Source organism: Schistocerca nitens, chromosome 3 (assembly GCF_023898315.1).
Source record: "Schistocerca nitens isolate TAMUIC-IGC-003100 chromosome 3, iqSchNite1.1, whole genome shotgun sequence".
NCBI classification, from domain to species: domain Eukaryota; kingdom Metazoa; phylum Arthropoda; class Insecta; order Orthoptera; family Acrididae; genus Schistocerca; species Schistocerca nitens.
This window is the reverse complement of record NC_064616.1, coordinates 899,585,625-899,611,347: the sequence shown is the minus strand read 5'-3', so window position 1 is coordinate 899,611,347 and position 25,723 is coordinate 899,585,625. Positions and strand designations below refer to the sequence as shown.

At 39.0% G+C, this 25,723-nt stretch overlaps 1 protein-coding gene across 1 annotated transcript in view; it reads right to left on the bottom strand.

Annotated features, from left to right (window-relative positions):
• LOC126248959 (uncharacterized) overlaps positions 1–25,723 on the bottom strand; it is a 208,874-nt gene that overhangs the window by 29,211 nt on the left and 153,940 nt on the right. The window contains exons 11-12 of the mRNA XM_049950494.1: positions 21,239–21,401; positions 20,334–20,541 (exon numbers count right to left, since the gene is read on the bottom strand). Of these exons, the coding sequence (XP_049806451.1) occupies positions 20,334–20,541; positions 21,239–21,401 (371 nt within the window). The remainder of the gene's footprint in view (positions 1–20,333; positions 20,542–21,238; positions 21,402–25,723) is intronic.

Genomic DNA, 25,723 nt, shown 5'->3' with positions numbered 1-25,723 from the left:
TGGCATCTATTTTCATGACCGGGTAGTGTTTTGTGAGGGGCATGTAAACAAATGCAAATGACCTGCATGTTATTTGCCAAGGTACTATTTTCCTGTGAGTCTACCTTCACAAGCCATGGTAGCACTTACTGGCATAACATGCATTACTGCAGTGTAGACAAACCACACCAGCTACGGCAAACTGACCATCAGTGTCCTTACTCAGTTAACATATGGTGTGACATCATGGAGAAAAAACTCACTGGCCCATATTTTATTGATGGAATGTTGAATGGACGCAAATATTGAACATTTTTGGAACAAGAACTACTGGTACTATTGCAGTATGTTGCCCTGGACATTTGACAATGTATGTGATTTCAGCATGCAGTTGAGGCATGGGAGGTATTAGTGTTTGGAGTGGTCAGTGGACCAGCAGAAGTGGCCCTATTAATTGGCCCACTAGGTCACTGGATTTGATGTCATCAGATTTCTTTCTTTGTGGGTATTTGAAAGATAAGGTGTACCAGCAAGTGCCAACAGGCTGTGAAGTCATGGTTGACCGCATAAGGAATGCCTGTGCTGACATTCCCACAGATATGCTTCTGCCCTGCGTACAGTTATTTGAAAAACAAATCACTAAGTGTATTGAAGTTGGTGGTACTATATTTGAACACTTACTCTAATCGGAAAAGAGTAGCATTCACATGGAGCCACGGCCACAGTGGTGCATTGAGTAGTCCCCTGTTTGATATGTTGGAGGAATACAAAATTGTGAATGAGGTTTCCAACGAGAAGTTATGGAATACTGGCCTGTCCTACCCTCACAGCATGGAGGTAGGGGTCCCATGTGCCATTGGATATTCAAGGGCCATTAAGTAGCTGTTGTAAATTACAACTGTGTACCTATTTCTATTCCTCTGATTACAGTGCCATCTGTGGTGAAACAAAGAAAGTGATTCAGACAGAATGTATGTACATTTTGCCATAGAACTGTAATACGCAATAAGAAAATGGGGCTCCCCATTGATGATTTCAAAGTTGCCCCCTGTCATCCCATGCATGGGGTTGGGTGGGGGGTTAGGTGTAGTACCATTGGAAGTCCCCCTCCAAGACAAACAAATTGGAGTTATAACTTGCTTTGATCCAATGTGTAGTTTTTGAGATATTTCAATGTCTTCAGTTAAAATGAACACACTGTATATATACCTCAAAATAAAACTAAATAAATGTAATCATCTGAAGAATTATTATGAAATGAAGGTAATGATTTTTGATTTACAATTTCATCATGCCAATCACGTTGAAAATTAAAACAGCTACTGCAAATGTACTTCACTTTAATAGTGTCAGTTTTAAAATCAAAGAAAATAATGCACAACAGTGATGTTAATAATTAACTAGCACAATGCTAGTTCTTTAATGACACACTCTTCTGTTTCATTTCATTTACAATGAATTTGTGAATCATAACATAAAAATTTTCAGAGCAAAGAAATCTCTGACATCAGCTACAGGTTAGAAACTGTGCATTTTGACACAATCAATAAAGCATGTTACCAATGCTAAAACAATATTTCACTAACCTCTTGCTCACTCTACTGTACAGTACATTGCACTTGGGCATTGGGCAGCTCCTGTGTAATGGAGAAAGTTACAACTGGTCTGCCTGCATTTTTAAAAACTATACTTTCAGAATTATGGCCAAAAGTTTCATGTTGGATTTATTTGAGGGGCTGATATTTTTGCAGATGTGCTTTTTTCTCCTTAAAATGTGAAGTCATGTTGGTGATATTTTCTTTTTAGCTTATATTCTCTTGAGAAGTAAACATTGAGATGTTAAACACAATACTTATATTAATATGCTGCAAGCCTTAATATATTGTATGACAACTAATGTTGTAGTGCATGGTATCCAAGTTTCATTGGCATTTCTGTACATTCTCATACCAATCAAAAATAATCTGTCATAAACCACAAAATGCAAAAACATACTACATAAACTAAAACACTGTTGCAGAGTCAGACTTAATGCTCCAAGTAATGCTCTTCAAACAAAGCCATCTGAGAATAACTGTCAGTACATAGAGTTTTAATGTGTGGTCAACAGAAAATGTCTTTCAGTTTGGTTTCCTGGCATTCTAAATCAGTTTTGAGCATTTTTCATTCCCATCAAAGGTTAATATCTTAGCAACTTTGAAAATAATTGTACTATCATCTTAAAGTTCAAATTTTAAATTGTAAGCTGTAACAGGACTGAATGAAATATACAGTATACACTATACTGTAATAAATTTTTATTAGTCATCTAACCACCCATCAAACTGGTTAACTGAATGCCCCTCCTCAATGATACTGTATTAATAAATTAACTTACAGCATTGTTGGAAACATTGTTGGAAATTTTCCAAAAAATTAAAGAACAAGTTTCAAAACATTTTGCACCAATGAATCTTAAACCACTGAGCTTTGTGGAAGCAAGGATGGATATTCCTCTGCAGTTTGCAAGGTTTATTGTCAGTGTATACTGATATGACTCTCCTCTGGTAAATATGGAGTAATTTGTTCTTCTTGATGACATAAAGGTCTAGTTCCATCATTGTGGAGGCCAAGTTGCTTAATTGTGCCAGCTTTTAAGATATTCTTGTGTACATCTACATCTACATCAACATTTATACTCTGCAAGCCACCCAACATGTGTGACGGAGGGCACTTTACATGCCACTGTCATTACCTCCCTTTCCTGTTCCAGTTGCGTATGGTTCGCAGGAAGAACAACTGCCAGAAAGCCTCCGTGCATGCTTGAATCTCTCTTATTTTACATTCGTGATCTCCTTGGGAGGTATAAGTACCTCATCCAGAAACGCACCCTCTCGAAACCTGGGCAGCAAGCTACACCGCGATGCAGAGTGCCTCTCTTGCAGAGTCTGCTACTTGAGTTTGCTAAACATCTCCGTAACGCTATCACGCTTACCAAATAACCCTGTGACAAACGCGCCACTCTTTTTTGGATCTTCTCTATCTCCTCTGTCAATCCAAACTGGTACACATCCCACACTGATGAGCAATACTCAAGTATAGGCCGAACGAGTATTTTGTAAGCCACCTCCTTTGTTGATGGACTACATTTTCTAAGGACTCTCCCAATGAATCTCAACCTGGCACCCTCCTAACCAACAATTAATTTTATGTGATCATTCCAATTCAAATTGTTCCGTATGCATACTCCCGGATATTTTACAGAAGTAACTGCTACCAGTGTTTGTTCCGCTATCATATAATCACACAATAAAGGATCCTTCTTTCTATGTATTCGCAATACATTACATTTGTCTATGTTAAGGGCCAGTTGCCACTCCCTGCATCAAGTGCCTATCCGCTGCAGATCTTCCTGCATTTCGCTGCAATTTTCTAATGCTGCAACTTCACTGTATACTACAGTATCATCCGCGAAAAGCCGCATGGAACTTCTGACACTATCTACTAGGTCATTTATATATATTGTGAAAAGCAACGGTCCCATAACACTCTCCTGTGGTACGCCAGAGGTTACTTTAACATCTGTAGACGTCTCTCCATTGAGAACAACATGCTGTGTTCTGTTTGCTAAAAACTCTTCAATCTAGCCACACAGCTGGTCTGATATTCCGTAGGCTCTTACTTTGTTTATCAGGCAATAATGCAGAAGTGTATCGAACGCCTTCCGGAAGTCAAGGAAAATGGCATCTACCTGGGAGCCTGTATCTAATATTTTCTGGGTCTTACGAACAAATAAAGCGAGTTGGGTCTCACACGATCACTTTTTCCGGAATCCATGTTGATTCCTACAGAGTAGATTCTGGGTTTCCAGAAATGACATGATATGTGAGAAAAAAACAAGTTCTAAAATTCTACAACAGATCGATGTCAGAGATATAGGCCTATAGGTTTACACATCTGCCCGATGACCCTTCTTGAAAACTGGAACTACCTGTGCTCTTTTCCAATCATTTAGAACCTTCCGTTCCTCTAGAGACTTGCATACACTGCTGTTACAAGGGGGGCAAGTTCTTTCGCGTACTCTGTGTAGAATCGAATTGGTATCCCGTCAGGTCCTGTGGACTTTCCACTGTTGAGTGAGCTGGCCAGAGTGGCCGTGCGGTTCTAGGCGCTACAGTCTGGAGCCAAGCGACTGCTATGGTCCCAGGTTTGAATCCTCCCTTGGGTATGGATGTGTGTGATGTCCTTAGGTTAGTTAGGTTTAATTAGTGCTAAGTTCTAGGTGACTGATGACCTCAGAAGTTAAGTAGCATAGTCCTCAGTGCCATTTGAACCATTTTTCTGTTGAGTGATTTCAGTTGATTTTCTATTCCTTGGACACTTATTTCAATGTCAGCCATTTTTTCGTTCATGCAAGGATTTAGAGAAGGAACTGCAGTGCGGTCTTCCTCTGTGAAACAGCTTTGGAAAAAGGTGTTTAGTATTTCACCTTTACGCGTGTCATCCTCTGTTTCAATGCCACCATGATCCCAGAGTGTCTGGATATGCTGTTTCGATCCACTTACTGATTTAACATAAGACCAGAAGTTCCTAGGATTTTCTGTCAAGTCGATACATAGAATTTTACTTCCGAATTCACTGAACGCTTCATGCATAGCCCTCCTTACGCTAACTTTGACATCGTTTAGCTGCTCTTTGTCTGAGAGGTTATGGCTGCGTTTAAACTTGCAGTGAAGCTCTCTTTGCTTTTGCAGATACTGTGAGATTCATTATGACTAGCAATAGAAATACACAGGTATTTGTCAGGCACAGACAGAAGTTATTGAAAAGTGAATAGTGCTCAATCTATATTCATTTTCAATGAATAGAGCTTTTAGAGTTTTCTCTTGTCCCAGTACCAACAATTTGATACCCGGAATTGTTTCACAAATATGTCATGTTACCTGAAACACAATTAGCTGTGACAAATACCTAATTCTTTGAGTTATAAATTCCGCAAAATCTCATAATATTCCACAGTTTCATTTAAAATTAAACATCTAAATAATTTAGGAATCAAGGAAACTACTCACTGATAGCAGAAGGTTGAGTCATTGACAGGCACTCATAAAAGAGAATGAAAACTTATTAGCTTTAGAAGAAATCCTTTCAGTAAGGTACAAATATTCACACACACACACACACACACACACACACACACACACACACACACACACACACACACCTGCCCCCTACATTGTTCTGACCAGACTCAGTGAGCGGTCTCCTTTACTCCTAAATTATTTGCGTTCTGCCAGAACTTTCCTTACTATAAATGGCAACTAATACATTCTACTATCATACTACCTATAACATGTACAATATGAGCCTTGTTTTATCAGCATTCCAACTAGTTTGATGCAACCCACCATGAATTCCTTTCCTGCCCACTTAATTTTCAACATCCTCCTGTAATCACACATCTCAGCTGCTTCAGCTCCTTGCTTTTTTAGTTTTTTCCACAGGCTATGATTATGTGACAAGAACACTTAACCTAATAAACATTTGTTTGTGTGTTGCTAACATTAATGAATTTGCACTCACAATGAACAGTAAACATTCTCCCAAATTTAGATATCTTGCCATCCTCAGAAAGTTTGATCATGGCTGAAAAATGTGGGAGCTATTATAGAGTACAATAGTATTGTAATGTAATGTGAAAGGAATTAAGGAATCAGCTTCACTGGGGAATGACAAATGAAGAGGGTGTACACCAACCTGGTCAAAGAGGCCCTCTCATGGAACTGCAGTGTACACAGTAGGAACATTCAGACTAAATAAGAGGAGGGAAGTACATACATGTTTTCTAACAAATTAACTGAAGTTCTAGATTGAGTTAGTGTTCTCTGTATGGGTGTCCACACAAGGGAGGAAAAGAGGGAACTAAGTCCCCTTTTTATTCATTACAGAATTCTTAGCATTACTAAATATGATTATCATTCTGGTAGAGTGCAGTGTTTTAGTATTATGTGGACAAGGACAACAGGAAATGCTGTAACTTTAACAATTAGTAGACACATTATGTTTATTTGGTTTATGTGCTGTTGACAGTTGCAGACAACAGACCAGAATATGGTGGAATGAGTATAATCTTACATAAGAAACTGAGGAACAAAGTCAAGGGTTTCGTGCAATACAATGAACTACTAATTATAGTGAGAATTGAAACTAATCCAAAGGATACTGTGATACTTCAAGCCTATACACCAACAACAAAAGAGGAAGAAGAAGTGATAGAAAAAAGTGATGAGAAGCTAAGTCGATTGACAGAGAAAATAAAGGATCAAGAAAACTTCATTTTACCTGGAGATTGGAATACAACAATAGGAGAAGGAACTGAAGGAAATACGTTGGTAAATATGGATTGGAATAAGGAAATGAGAGAGTTCTGCATATGATATAAATTAGCGGCAATGAGAGAGTTCTGCATATGATATAAATTAGCGGCAATGAGTACTATATTCCAAGATCATCCAAGGAGGAGATACGCACAGAAAGCCGCAGAACACATATGAAGGGCACAAATATACTACATACTGGTGAGAGAAAGATTCAAGAATCATATGAGTGACAGCAGAAGCTACCCTGGAGTTGATGTCAATAGTGATCATAATCTAGTTACGATGTGCAGTGAACTAAAATTTAAAAAAAAAAAAAAAAGTAAAATAAAGAAAACAGTTGAGGGTATCTAAGCTTAAAGATGAGTCTACACAAAACCAGTATATGACACATCAAACAGTACCAGTGAGAATACCAGAGAACACATGGAAGTGAAACAGAAATGGAGTAAAATAAAGAAATGTATTTTAAACTCAGCAGAAGTGGTATTAGGGGAAAAGGAACAAGGGACTAGGAAAGAATGGGGAAGTCAGGAAGTCATGAATATGATGAAGGAAAGAACATAGTGTAAAACTTCAAAGGATGAAAAAGGAACACAGGAGTACAAGAGCTTAAGGAACAGGACTAATAAGAAGGCAAAAATATAAAGAACACCATTTAAAAGAAAATTGTGAATACACAGATAACAGCATGAAGGCAGTATAAACTGACATGGCATACACAGATGTAAAGAAGTTGTTCAAAATAAGGAAGGCAAAAACAATGAAAATTAAAGACAATGATGCAGTGTTAATATATAGTGAAGAAATCATAGTGAATCAATGGAAGGAATACCTAGAACAGTTATACAGAGGAGACAACAGCAATTTTACTATTGAAAATTAAGAAAAAGTAGAGCTGGGTGATGAAGGGATTCCTGTCATGAAAGAAGAGTATGAGAATGCAATACAGGACATTTGAGAAAGGAAGGCTCCAGCTGCTGATGGTATACATGCAAAACAATCCAATAAAAAGTGGAGTAATAAAGTAAAGATGGAACTTCATTACTTGGTATGTAATATTTACAGGACTGTAGAGTTACCAAAAGACTATGTGAAACATAAAAAAGTACCATTATGTAAAAAAACCAAGTGCAAGGATGTGCAAACAACACTGAACATTGAGCCTGGTGTGCCATGCATCAAAAATAGTCAACAAAATTATTCTTAGAAGAATGGAAAAACAAATATTATTAACTGAATGTGGAAACAAGAAAGGCAATACTGGCACTGAGGCAAGTGATTGAGAAACAGCTGAAGAAGGGCAAAAGTACATTCATAGCATTTGTCAATCTTGAGAAAGCATCTGACAATGTCAACTGGAATGTATTATACCAAACAGGAATCAGCTTGAGAGAGAGAAGACTTATATATAAAACCAGCACATGTGAGATCAAAGTAGTTCACTGTGCTAACAAAGAAGAATCTAGCGGCACTCAAAAAGGAGTGTGGCAAGGTTGCTCCCTATCCCCATACTTATCTAACTTGTACACACAGCCAGCAGTCAACAGGGTGAGCGAAGTAAACATACGAGTAACAATTCATGGAGATAAAGTAGACATGCTGAGATTTGCTGATGATATAGTACTATGAGCATAAAGTGAAAGAAACCTGCAAAAAAATCCTGAACACAATGGATAGATAGTTATTCCATATAACAAAAGACATACATTAAACAAAAGTTCTAGTCTGCAGTAGAAACAAAGAAACGAAGACAGCAGTAAAGTTGAAAACTGAAACAACTGAGGTAGTGAACAAGTTTAATTACCTGGGAATTAAAATCACGGGTGATGGAAGAAGCTACAAGGATAATGCACAATTTCCCAGACCATGCATGCTTTTAATAATAAGAAAAATATATTTACTAAAAAGAATATAAGCCTTGACATGAGAAAACAAATGTTGAATACCTATCTGTTGAGCATTGCAATATACGCCAACGAAGCTTGACCGATCAGAGTTAGAGAGGAGAGGAGTCTTGTTGCATTTGAAACATGGTGCTACAGAAGAAGGATAAAAATTTGCTGGAGAAAAATGATATTTTATGAAAACACCTAAAAAGAAGAAGTGGTCAGTTGATACTCTGACATGATGTTCAACTGAAAAGAATAATTGAGGGACCATGGAAGGCAGAAATTACAGAGGAAGACTAGCATATATTACACAAACAACAGAAGATATTAATTGTTCTTGATACTATGAGCAGGAACAGAAAGTGGGCAAGCAAGAAGATTGGGGAATTCCTGCCTACCAGCGTAACAGATGCTGCTGACTAGAGAGAGGGGGAGAGAGAGAGAGAGAGAGAGAGAGAGAGAGAGAGAAGAGAGAGAGAGAGAGAAAGTTGACAGGAAATTGTGTAGTTTCCTTTGATCCAGTGGTGATTCTTTTACTGTCATGCAGTTGACCTTTACAGAACAGCACTGAAATAGACTCAACATATTTTTAAAAATAATATATGCTATTTTGGGTCCAGAAATCCACTGCCTAGAGTCCATCACCAGTTAACAGACAGACACCCAGCCTTCCTCCTCTCAAAACACACACTAGTTAACAATGCAGTAGTATCTGTTGCCACCTTCCATCTGCTGCCAGTCACTACACAACCTTTTATCAATGTATTACTCCTTTCAGCTGGGCACAAAGTACCCCTGTAGCAGCTTGCTTAAATAAGATTAATCTTACATGTCAGTGCAGCTGAGGATGATGCTTAAGAATGTCGTCATGTCATATAGTGGTTGTGCTCATATCAGCTGCAGCAAAGTCTTTACTTGAAACTTTTAGTCATTTCAAAGGTAGGACACATTTGTCTAAACAGTAAGTACCCATTTATATCAAGCTCATGGCCTGCAGCATGCTTAACACTGTCATTTTTGTACGGAGGCATTTTTTTCCCACGCATCAAAAAAATCTGTCTTTTTCACTTTTTTGGGATTTGTTTGCTATCATTCTACATACATACTTAGCAATCTTAGAGGTATCATCAGTTACAATATAGCTTTATGCAATCATATATTTACATGTTCACTAGATACTGGATTTAGTTTCTTAGACCATATAATTTTTACCATTCTAGCTCACACTATTTTATGTAGAAACTGCTACCAGAAAAGTAATCTGACATGAACTGTCATAACGTCTATGGACTGTAGAGGATATGGGAGTTCTTTCAGAAGCTAATGCTTTCAAGAACACAGGCAGTTTGGAGAAAGAAGTGATGTTAATGCGTATTTGATAGTTATAAAAAAATTAACTTCACATTTTTTGAAATATGACTGCATGATTTTATAGGCAAAAATAAGTGTAATTACATTCTGAAATGACACTTCAGTTAACTTGTACTTAACAATAATTACAAAGCAGTCCGAAATTTTTCTGGCATGATTTAATTAATATCAGCAACAATCAGAACTTGGAAAGCTCAAAAGTTGTACATCTTTCTAAGGTTTGATGGTTTGATTCCAATTACTGTTTAAAAGTAGTTTCTATCTGAAACCGTTCAATGAATGTACAGACAATCATATTGTTAGGCAACCAGGACATACTTAGAATCTGAGTGTAATGCCACAAAGAACACATTTTAAAACCACAGTGAATAAGTACAGTGCTTAATAGTTAAGCAATAAGAGACAACTACCTTTAAAAAAAAATGAAGGAAAGAAAGAGTGTATTTATGCTTCATATATAATGAAGTTAGAACACATTTTTCAATCTGTCAAATATAAGTTGTAATGAAACATACTGGTTGACTGAAACTGTTTCTGCAATGCAGTAGCCACATATAGTTTCAATATAACACCTCATGCAGTAATACCTACACAAAAAGTTTGAAGATCTATGCACAGTGATTCAATTATGAAATAAAGCAATATGTTACCAATTCTGACAGAGAGTGTAATCATGCAAGAACACAAAACGGTAACATAAATCTGATGAATCATACCATCTTAGTATTCATTCAGAGTAGTCCTATTTCCTTGTAAATCCATAAAATGGCAACAAGTTCAGATTCTTTTAAAAGAAGACTTCACTGTTTTGGTGTTACAATCAAATGCGGTATGTTTATGATGGCAAAAACTACATCTCGCAGGTTCCTTCACATGCTGTCAGAATTCACAATCAAGTAAAACTAATTTCCAAATAAACCACCATATATCTACATCTGTTTCTCAAGAATTTCATCTCACTACCTTGCACTTTGGTTTTCTCTGTACCTCTCATAACCCAGGTTTCTGATGCATATGTCAAATCAGGACATAGTATGCGTGGTATATAATCTCTTTCCTGATTTGGGGTACATCCTTGCTCCATATGAGGCTTCTGATACTCTTCCAAAATGCTTCTGCTTTTCTCCCCTGCTCATTTCTTTCTCTGTCGTTTTTTCCATCTTCCTGTATCAGGCTTCCTAGGTACTTGAAACTCTCCACTCTTCTCAATCATTCCCCACCAACTGTTATTCCTGTTGTTCCTCTCTCCTTCGTTCTTGTTGTGATAACCATCTCACTCTTACTTATACTAAATTTCATCCCATATTCTTGTACTATTCATTCCCATACATCCAACTGCTCTTTTACTTTCTCCTCCTTATTCCCCCAAATCATCAGATCATCTGCAAACACCATAGCTTTCATATTCCTTTCACCAATTACTTGTGCTACTGTACTCATTATATCATCCATCACTACAATGGAGAGTAATGGTGAAAGTGCACTTCCCTGCCTCAAGCCATTCTTCTGTTCAACCCAAGCTGATCTCTCTCCTCCCACTTTCACACAGCTCACACTTCCATGGTACAGTTCCCTTATCCTCCAAATCATCTGCTACTCCTCTGTTCTCCAGGGCTTTCCACACTTTGCTTCTACGTACACTATCATATGCCTTTTTAATGTCCAGGAAGGTCATTAATAGATATATTCCATATCCATAGTGCTGTTCCTGCAGTTGTCTTACAGCAAAAATTAGATCCACCATGAACCTTCCTGTTCTGAAACCATGTTGCTCTTCTCTCATTCTTCCTTCTAATTTTGCCCAAATTCAAAACTCTTTGCGCAATGACTCATCAATGTTATCTCCTGAAAGTTCTTGCACTCTTTTCTATTTCCCATCTTAAAGATCGGGACAATTATTCCCTTCTTCCAGTCTTCTGGGATCATCTTCTGCCTCCGCACAATTTTCATTACTCGATATAGCCATTGTATCTCCACCTCTCCTGCTGCTCTCACCATCTCTACACTTAGCTCTTTCTGACCTGGTGACTTCCCTCCCTTCATCTTACCCTATGCCTCTTCCACTTCTCTCCATGTAAGGTCTTTTTCTATTTGCTGTTCCTCCTCTTTTTCCTCCTCGGCTTGTTCCTCCTCATCCAGGTCTCCATTCGGATTCTGGAGTTCTTCAAAATACTCCTTCTACATATTCTTGAGTTCTTCCTTATTCACTACATCTTCTCCACTTTTGTCCACCATTCAAGCATAATCTGCTGTACCATTCTTCCTCTTACTTTTAATCATCCCATATAACACCTTTTTTGAAACTTCACTATCCTCCTCCATCAATCTGGTCCACTGTTCCATCCACTTTCTTCTTTCCTCTGCCACCACTCTTTTTGCTTCTTTCTTGCTTGCGTGATACTCTTCTCTTGTCTGTACTGTTCACTTCTGGAACCATACCCTAAGGGCTCTATTCTTCCGTAATTGAGAAACAGTATTGGAGTGACAAAGATAGACAGGTTAAGAAATGATAGGATCAGAGAGATAATGAAGGTGGAACCATTACAGAAGGAGATAGAGAAATCAAGGCTGAGATGGTATGGACATGTTAAGAGAATGGAGGAGAAGAGGATACACAGGAGGATACATGAGATAAAACTGGAAGGAAAGAGACCAAAGGGAAGACTGAGAGACAAATGGCTGAAAGAAGCAGAGGTATGCATCCAGAAGAAAGGAGAAGACTGGACCAAGGTGAAGACGGAGAGATGGTGGCAAGATGATGGAGAGGCCTATGTTCCATACAGACCCGGCCAGAGGCTGGAAACTGTCCCAGATGATGATTATGATGATGATGACGATATCTGCATCTACTTACATATTCCATGAGCCACCATGTGGTTCCTAGTGGAGGGTACCTTGTACCACAACTAGCCATTTTGTTTCCCGTCCCACTCAGAAACAGAGTTAGGGAAAACTGACTGAATTTGTCCTGTCCTGTCTTCTTGATCCATACATGAAATGTGCATTGGTGGCAGTAGAATCATTCTGCAGTCAACTGCAAATGCAGAGTCTCTAAATTTTCTTGATAGCATTTTGTGAGAATAATGTCATCTTCCCTCAAAGGGCTCCCACTGTAGTTAAAAAAAATCTCCATATTACTTTTGTGTTGGTCAAAGCTACTGATAACAAATCTAACAGCCCATATCTGAACTGCTTCAATGTCTTCCTTTAATCCAACCTGGTAGAGATCCCAAATACTCAAGCAGTGTCCACATATGGCTCACACTATTATTCTATTGGAGGTCTCCTCTAGAGATGAACTAAACATTCCTAAAATTCTGCCAGTAAACTGAGGTCAACCATTCACCTTTCCTACTACCATCCTTATGTGTCCTTATATACCCTTACAAAAGTTTCACAGTTGAGTTTTGTATTCTGGTGCCAAACTCTGTAACATTTCTGGTTGATTTTAGGTGGAAAATAGTAGATTCCTTGATATTTCAATACAAGGTATGACTCCATGTTGAAAAGTAATGTTTCCAAATTTTTAATGTGAAAACACTTAAAGGTTTTTAAAAAACAAACTTTATTAACATTCTACATTTTTATAGTTCATGCCTGCATATTTATTTCTCATTATGGTCACCCTAACAAGGAACACATCTCCCCCAACAAGGGACCAGTTCGTTGATACGGTCACTGCAGAATGTTTGACTTTGTTGACAGAGCCACATCATCATCTCAGTTTGCATCATTTCATCACTATTAAAATGAAGTCCTCAAAGACATTCCTTATGTTTTGGAAACAGATGAAAATCAGATGAAGCCAGATCAGGACTGTATCATAATATTTTTACTAAGGGTTGCAAATTCCATGTAACTCTAATATTTGTATTAAACAAGTTTTGACTTTGACAGTGTGTAGATAGCTGATTGTGTTTTGTGTGAAGTTACATACACACTTTTTTGAATTATTTTATGATAACAGCAGCTGAGCAGTGTAAGGAGGCATACAGTTTTTTGTTTTTTTTTTTTTTTTTCAAATTATTTGCATGTCTGCTAATAAAAATGTATACATTTATAAAGTAGTCTAGCAGTCATGCTCATAATCATTAGTGTGAGTATGTTATCACTTGTCATAATTTGTGATTAGTACACTTCACAGAAGTAGCATGTGTTTGTAAAGTGTCCACACCTAAAACAAATGAATGAGTCCTAAACAATCCACGTCTGTCATTAGGGGGGCACTGAATAAATATCATAAATGATAGCCTTGAAGTAAAATTCGAGAGCACAATCAGTATCAGTATAGAAGGTAGATGTGGTTGGAAACAACACATACAGAGTATGGTATTATATGAGACTAAGATGGAGCAACTTGCTTAGCTCATGTCTCTGCCCACATGACCCACAACCCATGCCTCTGGTGGTGCTTCTTACTCATGAGAAATGCCTCTCACCCTCCACTGATGGGGATATTAAATCTCAACCCCCTGAAATTAGCACCTAGGACCAAAAATGTCCTGGTTGTGGTAGTAGTACTAAGTGGTTGGAGTGGCAGAACTCTCTGCCAGCTGACCCAGTACCATTGGCTGATGACTGGCCCCATCCAGAACCCCAGTCAAGCCCACCAGGGGTGATGGAGATAACAGCACACCCAAAGCTGAGACTGCTTCATGACAACCAGTGTGAGGGACAATTGGGATGGATTGAGTGATTCTATCTCCATAGACTTCAAAACCCTAAACCCTCACCCACCTACCAGCGATAAGGCCAAGGGAGTGGAGGATCATATTGATGTGCGGAAGGCATCGGAGAGACTAGTGTCCAGTACAGGGTTCACAGGCAGAGGCAAGGACAGGAACACTGGTTTTGACTATGGTCATGGCTTGAGCTGGTTGTGTCATGCGAACATGCCAATTCCTGATGGCAACCACCTGACGGCCCCTGTGGCCTACAACTACCCCTTCAGTCCACCTCAGATTCCAGGTAATTGTGCATACCCAGACAGTTCCCCAATGTGTAGGTGTGCCTGTACACAGAAAGGGCATGATGTAAGGGATGCAGAACGTCTAACAGGATGTTGTGCTGGTGTCCATGTGGTATTTTGGCCGAATTGATCCCAATGACTGGGTTGAACTTTATGTCACAAGGAAGCTGCGTAACACCTCCTCATTTGATGATGTGTGTAAGCCCTTCCACATCTTGGTCTTGTATGAATCAACCATTCACACAGCCTCTGTATTGTATATGGGGTGAAAGAGAGTGGTGATCACACGTTCAGAGCTATTACAGTGCTAGAAGGCCTGGAACCGTACCAACATAAATTGGTGGTGGTGAAGATAGCAATGCACCTGCAACAATGGACTTCTCTGCAGCCAATGCTGTGAGGACCTGTTGGGACAAAAGGAGTGATCCTGTTTCCATAGACTCTCAAACTGTGAACCCCTCATCCATCCACCAGTGAGTGAGGACAAGGGGGTATATTGTCAGATACCAGAGTGCAAGGTGCCACTTCAATGGAGAAAATCCTCTTGAGGGTATGGATGGTAGCAGCAGTGGTAGTGGATGACATGCAGGCCACAAACAGGAAGTATGAGAGAGCATTCCTCCAACAGTAACCACGCAGCACCCTGAAATAGCGCAGTGAAATCAACATGGACCCTCTCCCACGAGTGGTCAGGGTGGGACCATGCCACAGATCTACGTGCTGGGGACATCTGATGGAGGAAGCAACCATGGCAGGACTAGGATGCATGTTCAATGTCAGCATCAATGCTGGGGAAAGAGATGTGCCTCCTGGCCAAAAGCATTTATGTTTTCCCCAATGAAGGAGCTGGAGGGTGTAGGGTCAGATCAGGGCCAATATGAAGACCCGGCAGTCAGAGTCCTCCATGGCCAATGTTAAGACACCCTCTGTGGCACTGAGCTCAAAGCACAGTGTGAAATAATTTCAAGAAACTGGGTGGACCACGCAGGAAACATTCTCTGGTCACCCTCACTGAACTGCCCACAAAACTTTCCTCAGGCCTGGGTCTCAGGACATTGTAGAGGCTACCCTACAAGCCATCAGCGAGAATTCATCCAAGGTAATTTGTAGGTGTTAATACAGGGCAAAACAAATAGTTTCTTGACAATCAAATGACACATCTGATCCAAGAAGAACATGTGATGGGACATCTGCACTGGCCTGTTGGGCAATAGGTTGAAAATGGATTTTATTGTGATACCCACTCAAAACCAACACACAGCACTGTAGAAACTCTGCTGTCTTCTCCAGGAATTTAGAACAATGCCTAGAAAAGGAAATCAAAGGTTTGTGGCCAGTCAACAGATGGAATTTGCTGCCACACAAAGAAACAAGAAATTTCTTGACACCATAATTAATTGCTAAATACTCCTCTATTTTGCAATAGTTGAGCTATGCAGCATTTAATATTTTGGAGGTGAAGGCAACTGGGGTCTCAGAACCATCCAACAATTTGTGGGATAAAACCACCCCAATGCCAAACTGTATGTGTCGATTGTCAGTGTCAGTGGTAAGCCTGACATATATGGTATCAGACATGAAGCAGCCACAAGACCATAAGCTGTTGGAAAGCCTTTTGATAAAACAGCTGACCACACAAATTTGACACTCTTCTTGCACAGTTGATTGAGAAAGGTGCATGATCTGCACCATTTGGGGGATCAGCTTGGCACAGAATATGATTTTATCCAGAAATTATCGCAATTGTTTAAGGTTATAAGAGTCTCATGTTGACAATCACATCAACATGGTCATTTGTGGGTGGCATATCCATGTGCCCCATGTGTTTGATGCTGGGGGCAAAGAAACAGCACTTTTCCTACTTACAGCATAAATCATTTTAACAAGGGTTTCAAGATTCTTGTGATGTTCCACATGTGTCAATACCATAATGATAATATCATCTAAATAATTAACACAGTGCAGAAGATCTTCTGTTCTATATACTTTTGGAAATGGCCGGTGCACCCATGCCTCCAAATGGTAGGCAACTGTACCTGAATGAGCCACATAGCATTTAAAAGTAGCAACTGATGTGAAACTTCGTCACGTGATAGCTGGAGATACACATGCTTTAAATCTATCTTTGAACAAAAGTGGCCCACCACCAGTCAAGCCAACAACATGTCTGGTTGAGGCAGTAGGTAGAGATCAATGCTAGACTGGGAATTAACAATGCACTTAAAATAGTCACAAATATATAGAGAGCTACACAGTTTTTTAATAACTGTCAGAGGCATCACCCATTGTCTGGTGGAAATCAAGCAAATAATCCCTTGGTCCTGAAGCCAAGCGAGTTCTGCCTGAACAGCTTCATGAAATGATAAAGCACTGCAGAAGGCTTCAGGGAAATGTGAGCCATAAAGTTACATGTACACCTGAGTGTTGATTCAAAAATCTCCCTATATGAAGTGCACAGGGTGTGTAGATCAGAAAAAGACACTGTAACTGACATTAAATTAACTTACTCCTCTAGCTTGAACCCAATGAAAACTAAATTGAAAATGTTAGTAGCAGTAGGGGAATGCACAACCAAGAAGGTCAGTACATGTTCAATGTTTTGTACTTATCTGGCAGCAACAGCTCAATATTTGGTAGGGAAACTGCTAGCTCTGGAGCCATGATGCAGTGTATGACAGTGTTTCCTCATGCCACAGCTAAGCACATGGCTGGCAGACCACTTGACACACAACAGTGAAGTGACCACTTCTGCCCCAGGTCCAGCAGTCGTCTGCACAATGCACGTGTAAACTTCAGGATGACTAGACTGGAGTTTCTTCAAAGTGTCTGAATACATCTGAATGCCAGGGAGAGAGAATGTGTCTAACCCACCAGATTAGCATTACAAGAAACGTCATCTAATGGTGAGGAGGGAGCAGAATAATCAACGTACTTAAGTCACTCACAACATGCTGGCATACTGGATGCTCATGAACATGGATGAGACTTAGAAGCAGAATTACAAGATAATATGTCTTAATTATTGGGTAACTGCTGCTTGCAACTATGACCAACAACTTGGAAAACTTGAATTTCATGTGTAAAAGCAGCATGCTGCCAAAGAAACCTTGAAAGGTTTAGCAATTTTAATCATTTCAGCAATACTAGGGTCAGTCTAGCCAAAGCTTTAGTTCTGACCTCCCTGTCAGGGGCAAGGCACTCAATCACATCTCGAATCAATGATTCTTCATATGAAACTGTACAGTTCTCACACATGAAATTACATTTGTTTGCAAGACCTTGCAAGTCGGCAGTCCAAGCTGCATACATCTGTCCTTGTTATGATACTGATTGAACTGGAGCCTAGCAGTAACAGGTGGGTTTGTAGACTGTAGTCTTCTGTCAAAACAACAAAGAGATCATGAAAGACAATTCACTAGTGCCCAAGAGATGTCACAATTTATGCACCACTTCATAGAAATGACTACTACATAGAAGACAAAAGCAATAAGCAAAACAGTACCATTCAAAACAATGAAGGTAGACTTCTCAGCTCTCCAAAGACTCATCAAAGGCATTGAACAGTGGTGGGAATGCAGTCATGGCTACCATCTGATGTGGTTGTTGCTACTCTGAAATGAGACATGGGCAAAAGCCTGCTGTACAAGCTGCAGCTTTTGTTGTTGCTGGTGCTGTTCCTCTTGAACGCAAAACTGTTGCCAGTGTTGAAGTTGCAATGACAGCAGATGCTGCCGGTGTTCCAAAACCTTGGAGTCTATATGTACACTCAGTGAGTGAATACATTGTCATAAACATGGTACAGTAAGAACTTGTTATCACGAAAGTGTCGCCGGCCGCGGTGGCCGAGCGGTTCTAGGTGCTCAGTCCGAAACCGCGCGACTGCTACGGTCGCAGGTTCGAATCCTGCCTCGGGCATGGATGTAGTGATGTCCTTAGGTTAGTTAGGGTTAAGTAGTTCTAAGTTCTAGGGGACTGATGACCACAGATGTTAAGTCCCATAGTGCTCAGAGCCATTTGAACCATTTGAACGAAAGTGTCCGTGCCCGATATGAAGGTGTAAACAGAGCAAGGCTCATCATGATCATAGTACTGAGTAAGCACCAAGAATAATCGACAGCAAGTTGAGGACCACAGCAGGTTTGGTATCAGTATAGAGGCTAGGTGTGGCTGGAAACAAAACATATGGTGTACTACTTGAGACTGCGCTGTGGCGATAGCTTCGCCTGTGGCTGTCAGTGGCTCAGCCCACACGACCCACATTCCATGCCTCTGATAGTACTCCTCACTCATGTGCTGCAAAGTCTCTGATCCACTATCAGTATCATCTACTGGTGTGGATATTAAAGAAGATTCTGACTGTAAATGCATACTTTGACATGTTTCACATCCTAGAAGAGTCTCTTTCAGGATGGGATTTATAGAAGATGGCATGTGAATGAATGACATTGAAATATATATCCCTCCATTAACAGAATTACTAAGCTTGGTTATTTTTTATTTACTTCTGAATAATTATTGTTAAGTGCATGGCAATGGGTTCCTTTTATTCTATCATTATATGCATCATATATAAACTACTGTTTTTATTCCAGACACAGATGCAAGGGCAAAACAGTCACTGCTTAAAAAATCTTAATGAAGCTGTAATTATCTGATTTATAGCATTAATAATTCTTGGGTACTGGTATTGTGTCATTCATACAGAATCTTCTGGTATGATATTCTGGGCCTTTTTGACAAGGCCTTCTTCTGGGAACAAGCTGCACACTGTAGTAAACTGCCAAAATTTCGCTAATTTAAGAAATTTATAACCATAAATATTAATGATTGTTTGTTCAATGATATTCCTATGATTGCTGGAAGAATTCAGTAGGATATTAGTAGCTGGGGGGTAGGGCATCAGTGGCATCTTCTCTATGTTTATGATTGAATGTATTGGTGGAGTCCTTGTAGGCTGGATGGTCAGCATATATGAAACTGGCAACCTATAAATATTGTCACAGTTATCATTGCTTGGACATTTACTAATCATGACTGGCTCTCTGGCTTTCAATTTACACTGGTGTGGTGCCCTTGAAAAAGTGACAACATTAACAAAGTATATGTTCTGATTGCATGTTTTACTATGGTCATTTATGGCTGACTTGTTATGATACTTGAGGTACACATCATTAATGATCTTTTTGGTGGTCTTTAACTGCACAGAGAGAGCCATGCCCCACCATATGCTTCCTGCCTTCTGGAGGCCTAACTGAGGAGAATGCATGAACAGCATTTGCCATGGTATTTCATGGAACACTTCTTAGTGTTGTTGAACAGATGCGTTTCAGTCTCAAATTCAGCTTGAAATCATCACATCATTGTTACTAAAGATGGAAGTCTTGAGTATTCTGTTTACTGGCTGTTATATTTGTAATTAATTTTACTTGCAAGAAATTGCAGCAGTCCTGTACTTTGCTGCAGCTTTTGTAACAAGTTCCAGTGTCTATCTCTCCATTGATATAATATAATCCATTATATGGATAAAATATAGTAACTTTTTGAAATGCTTTATGGTCTTATGAACAACCCTGCATTGTTCACTCTACCTAATGTTGTCCAACAAAAGTGCAAGTTCTGGCAGGCAGATAATCACCACTATGATAGATGAATGAACAGCAAATAAAGATTTAAAATATGTTACATAAATATAAGATAAACAATAAAAGAGTCACATAACTGAAGAATTGATACTTCATTGTAAATACAGTCATAGGGATCCTATACCTTTGATATAATGTCCCCAGTGCGTAAAACTGATGTACTGGCATTTTCCTCCATCCGAGTAGTCAGATAACCAGGTAGCTCCGAAAATGTTAATAAACCTAGTCTTTCCTGATGTACAACATTAGTTGTTTTGTCCAAATTATTTGCAGACTTTAAGTTTACTGAATTTGCAGAACCAACAGCTTTATTATTAACCTTCTTCAGCTCCCTGCAAAAGTATGAGCAATTCAACTCAGAGTCCACTTAAAACTGCAAGATTATATAAAGCAGCAATTATATTATCACAAGAAAAATGTTTTATGGCACAGTTAAGTAAATCACACATAACATTGGTAACTCTCTGCCAAATATAAGAAACAACCAACAAATGAGGTAAATTAATTCTGCTGGTAAATCATCAGCAAACATGATGAAGCTGAGAGATTTTATAATCTTCATTCATTGTTTTTCAATGGTGAGATGCTGCGGGAGGGGAGGGAAGAGGCAAGGGTACAAAGAACGTGACAGGAGAAGGTGTTGGGAGTAGGAATGATACAAATGCTATTGTCACGGGGAGACTGGAAATATAGTCATAGATGCAAAATTCTGATTGTGTTTCATCTGTTTATCTTTTTCTTTGATTAGTCCTTGATCCAAGTTATGTGCTTAGACTTACACTTTATCTAATGACATCTCAAAACAGGTGCTCCAGTTTATCCCTCCCCATAATAAAAAGGGTGTTTTAAAATATTTTATTGCACACACCAGTAAATATAAAAATCACCACATGTTTCAGTTTGTCTTTTGACTCGTAAAATATTACATCAGAAATTATGCATTTGAAGTTTTTTGTCCTGTCAATACTGAAATATTATTCTGTGCAGTGATTTTATGCTGTAGTTTATTCACCATAAAATGTTACATACTCAACTGTATAAAGTAAATTTTGTATGCCAGCTCCTATCTTTACATTTGTTTTGTCATGATGACTGAAATCATTAACTTTCTTTTTGGATGGCAAGTTATATTTAGCTATTTTGTCTGCACTGACATCTTTCCTTTTCAAATTTAAATATGTATTTTCTTTATCTGCAAAAGTAAGAAAAAGGTTAAATTAAACAAATCATTTTACATTATGAGTGATTTTTTTGTCTTAATTCAACACTTAATACATTATACTCTCTTAGATAAAAATAGCTTAAATGTTACATTTTCCTTATAGTACTATAGCATAAACAGTATTAAATAAGTAATATTGTGGTTTTCATTATTTTAGACAAGGCTTCTTGATTTCCACTAAGGTCAGAATTGTAACATGTAAATTGAAAGGGGTCCCTGTTGTCAGCTACAGTGGGACAGTACGCGGAATCAGCGGCAATGAGTGAAAGTATGTACTGGATCGGGATTCAAACCCAGGATCTCCTGCTTACTAGACAGGTGCGATAACCATTGTGCCAGCCAGCACACAGCATTATTGCAACTGCAAGGACTATCTAGGCATGCCTCACAGCCGATCTACACTCCCATCAAGCGCCACCTATCCACAGACCCTCTCCATTATACTCCCATTCACATCAGAGATTCCCACAGGAGGTCGGACATATTTGTGCATTTGCCCTGACAAAGGTGGATCCATTGCCCAACTAGGCTTATCAATTATATGAATGTACGGTGTCTGTCCTCTTGTGGGAATCTCTGTGTAGCAAATAGGAGTATAATGGACAGGGACTGCAGATAGGTGGCACTCAATGGGAATGGGAATCGGTAATGAGGTATGCTGAGATAGTCCATACAGTTGCCACAATGCTGTGTCCTGGATGGCATAGGGTTACCGCTCCTGCCTAATATGCAGGAGATTCTGGGTTTGAATCCCAGTCAGGTACACATTTTTGCTCATTGCTGCTGATTCCATTTAATGTCCCACTGCAACTGACAGCAGCAATCCCCCTTCAGTTTACATATAATGTTTCACAGCTGCAGATTCTGACATGTCTGAAAGAACAGACACCACACATTCGTATCATAGAATTATAACATTTTTTCTCAAAATTATGTTCTCATATTGTATAATAATTTAGAAAGAACTACCGATCTCCTTTATATATTCAAAAGTTTTGCTCAGTAATTATGTGGTAAAATGGAAATGAGCATATGGCATCATTGGCCAGGAGGCCCCATCCGGGGAAGTTCGGCCGCCAAGTGCAAGTCTTATTTCAGTTGATGCCACATTGGGCAACTTACACGCTGGTGATGAGGATGAAATGATGATGAGGAGAACACAACACCCAGTCCCTGACCAGAGAAAATCTCCAACCCGGCTGGGAATTGAACCTGGGCCCACTTCCATGGGAGGCGAGCACATTACCGCCCAGCTAAGCAGGCAGACATTATGTGGTAATTTTTAAGTTGAGGATAACAGAGTGAAATCTTATTGCCAACATCTACGACCAATAGAGTGATGTTATGGGTGTTAACAACCAACGTCTCTAGTAGCAGGTTCCAAGTGTTACAAAAACCTGAAAGAAACATCACAGAATTGTACTTACATTCTATAAGATCTGCAGTGTATTTTGTATGAGTGTGTCATAAATGCAGACTTCTGTGTGCCTCATTAGAAATTCTCAACTTATTTAGCTGTGACCTATGTGCTGGCTACAAGTTCTTCATTCGAGTTTTATAAGCATGTTGCAGTCATCTTTACACTGAAACAAAGCTAGTTGCAACCCTCCATCTGCTTTTGCTTTAGTCCTATCAATAATTTTTTTTTCTTTCACATTTCAGATGTGTCTGACTAAACATACTGTGTGTATATTACATACATCTCAGAATGGTCATAATACTGTACTTCCTTTATCTTTCATTACATAATTATTTAAGTGGTAATTTTCAATTTTCTGAATATAGTGGCATAGTTGATTTTGTTTAAAAGCATGTTCATTAAAAGTAATGCATAACTGGAATTACTATAAAAGTGTCTAATGAAAATACTAAAATGAACTAATCATTAGTTTTGAGAGTATTTTATTGCACAAACACCAGTAAATGTAAAAATCACCAATCACCCCTCAATCCAGGTTTTCCAGTAACTATCTTCATATATCCTAAAAGTAATTAACTTAACTGATAATTGTAATTAAAGCTTGGTCACACACAAATTTATTTTTTGCCATTCGAGCCATTATATTTTTTTTACTTCCCAATGTCCACATTATACTTTTGTTGCATTAATCATCCTGAACTAAATAGGCACCTCCAGTGTACCAAAGTTCATAGATACCAATCAGCAAAGTAGTTTTTATGCAAGGGTTCAAAACCACTCTGCTCTCATTATATAGTGAAATATAGAAAAGCCAAACAAGTCTGCCATTATGCCAGCCACATTGTTTCAGTTAATGTCCACATGTGTCAGTCAGTGTCACTGTGAGCTTCTTTGGTTGATATGAACAAGAACTGTGTTTATTAGTTTGCACTATATAGGTGTGTTCTTGACCTGTGCCACACTGAATGTGACTGATATTGACATTGTTAGAGAAGAGTGCTTATATTACTATGCTTTTATGAACTGTCATTAGTGGAAGGGTAAGATTTCTGATAAGTGTTGTCACTGGACTCTCCCACTGAACTGACACTGACTGTATACTAAGGTGACAAAAGTCTTGGGATGGTGATATGCACTGCGGTATTGGCTGTCATCCAGTCAACTGCGCTTTGAAATATGTGTACCACCAGTTACACTGACACATTTTCTACAGCTGCCACTGTGGTATGAGGGCACTGCCATGAACAATTATGTCACTGCCAATGAGATGCAAGCATCACCTCTCTGGAGCTCCAGTGGCAGGTGTGCTTAAGTTCAAACATTCATGCACCAAAACCCGTTTTTTTTTTTTTTTTTTTTTTTTTTTTTAACACTTAAAGACTTTCATAGTGTCTAGGATTTAACATCTTCTGAATAGACATTATACTGAAGGGTGACAGATCTATAAATATTTTGTATCTGTATATATTTCTACAATTGAATCTACTGTTAGCAACTAATACTATCTCCACAATAACGAAGTTATGTATTATTTTTACTATTTGATATTAGATGTAGAATAAATTAATATCTGGATTCTCTGTTCATAAAAAGTCTCTGTTCCTTGCTTCTGTATCCAATAAAGAAGCACACAACATGCAAAGGAAGATATAACATGCTCATATACAGATGGCAGTAGTACTGGATACACGAGGTATAAAAGAGCAGTGCATTGGTGGAGCTGTTATTTGTACTCAGGTGATCCATGTGAAAAGGTTTCTAATGTGACTATGGCTGTCTGATGGGAATTAACGGACTTTGAACACAGAATAGTAGTTGGAGCTAGATGCCCAGGACATTCCATTTCATAAATCAGCAAGGAATCCAGTATTCTGAGATCCACAATGTCAAGAGTGTGCCAAAAATACCAAATTTCAGGCATTACCTCTCTCCATGGACAATGCAGTTGCTGACGTTTTTTACTTCATAACCAAGAGCAACAGCATTTGTGTAGAGTTATCATTGATAACAGTGAAGCAACACTGAGTGAAAAAACCACAGAAACCAGTGAGGAATGTACGCTGAATATATTCATTAGGACAGTGTGGCAAAATTTGGAATTAATGGGCTATGGCAGCAGGTGACAGATGCGAAGGCCTGTGCTAACAGCACGACATCACCTGCAGTGCCTCTCCTGAGCTCGTGACCACATTGATTGGACCCTAGATGACAGGAAAGCCATGGCCTGGTCAGATGAGTCCCAGTTTCATTTGGTGAGAGCTGACTGTAGGGTTTAAGTGTGGCACGGACCCCACAAAACCATAGTCTAGTTTTCAACAAGGCACTGTGGCTCCATAATGATGTGGGCTGTGTTTATATGAAATGGACCATGTCCTCTGGTCCAACTGAACCAGTCCTTCCTTGGAAATGGTTATGTTCAGCTACATGGAGATCATCTGCAGCCATTCATGGACATCAGGTCCCCAAACAATGATGGAATTTTTATGGATGACACAGGGCCATGCCACTGGGCCACAATTATTTGCAGTTGGTTTGAAGAACATTCTGGACAGTTTGGGCAAATGAGTTGGCCACCCAGTGCAGCCAACATGGATACCGTTTAACATTTATGGGATGTAATCGAGAGGTCAGTTCAAGAACAAAACCTTGCACTGGTAACACTTTCACAATTATGGATGTCTATATTTCTGCAGGGGATATCCTATAAGTTGCTGAGTTCATGCCACGTTGAGCTGATACACTACACCAGGCAAAAGAAGGCCCAACTCAATATTAAGAGCTATCCCATAACTTCTGTCACCTCAGTGTAAGGGCCAGTCTTGTTTTTTGCAGTGTGTAAGTAGAAAATTTAAGAAGATAGTTTTCATTCAAA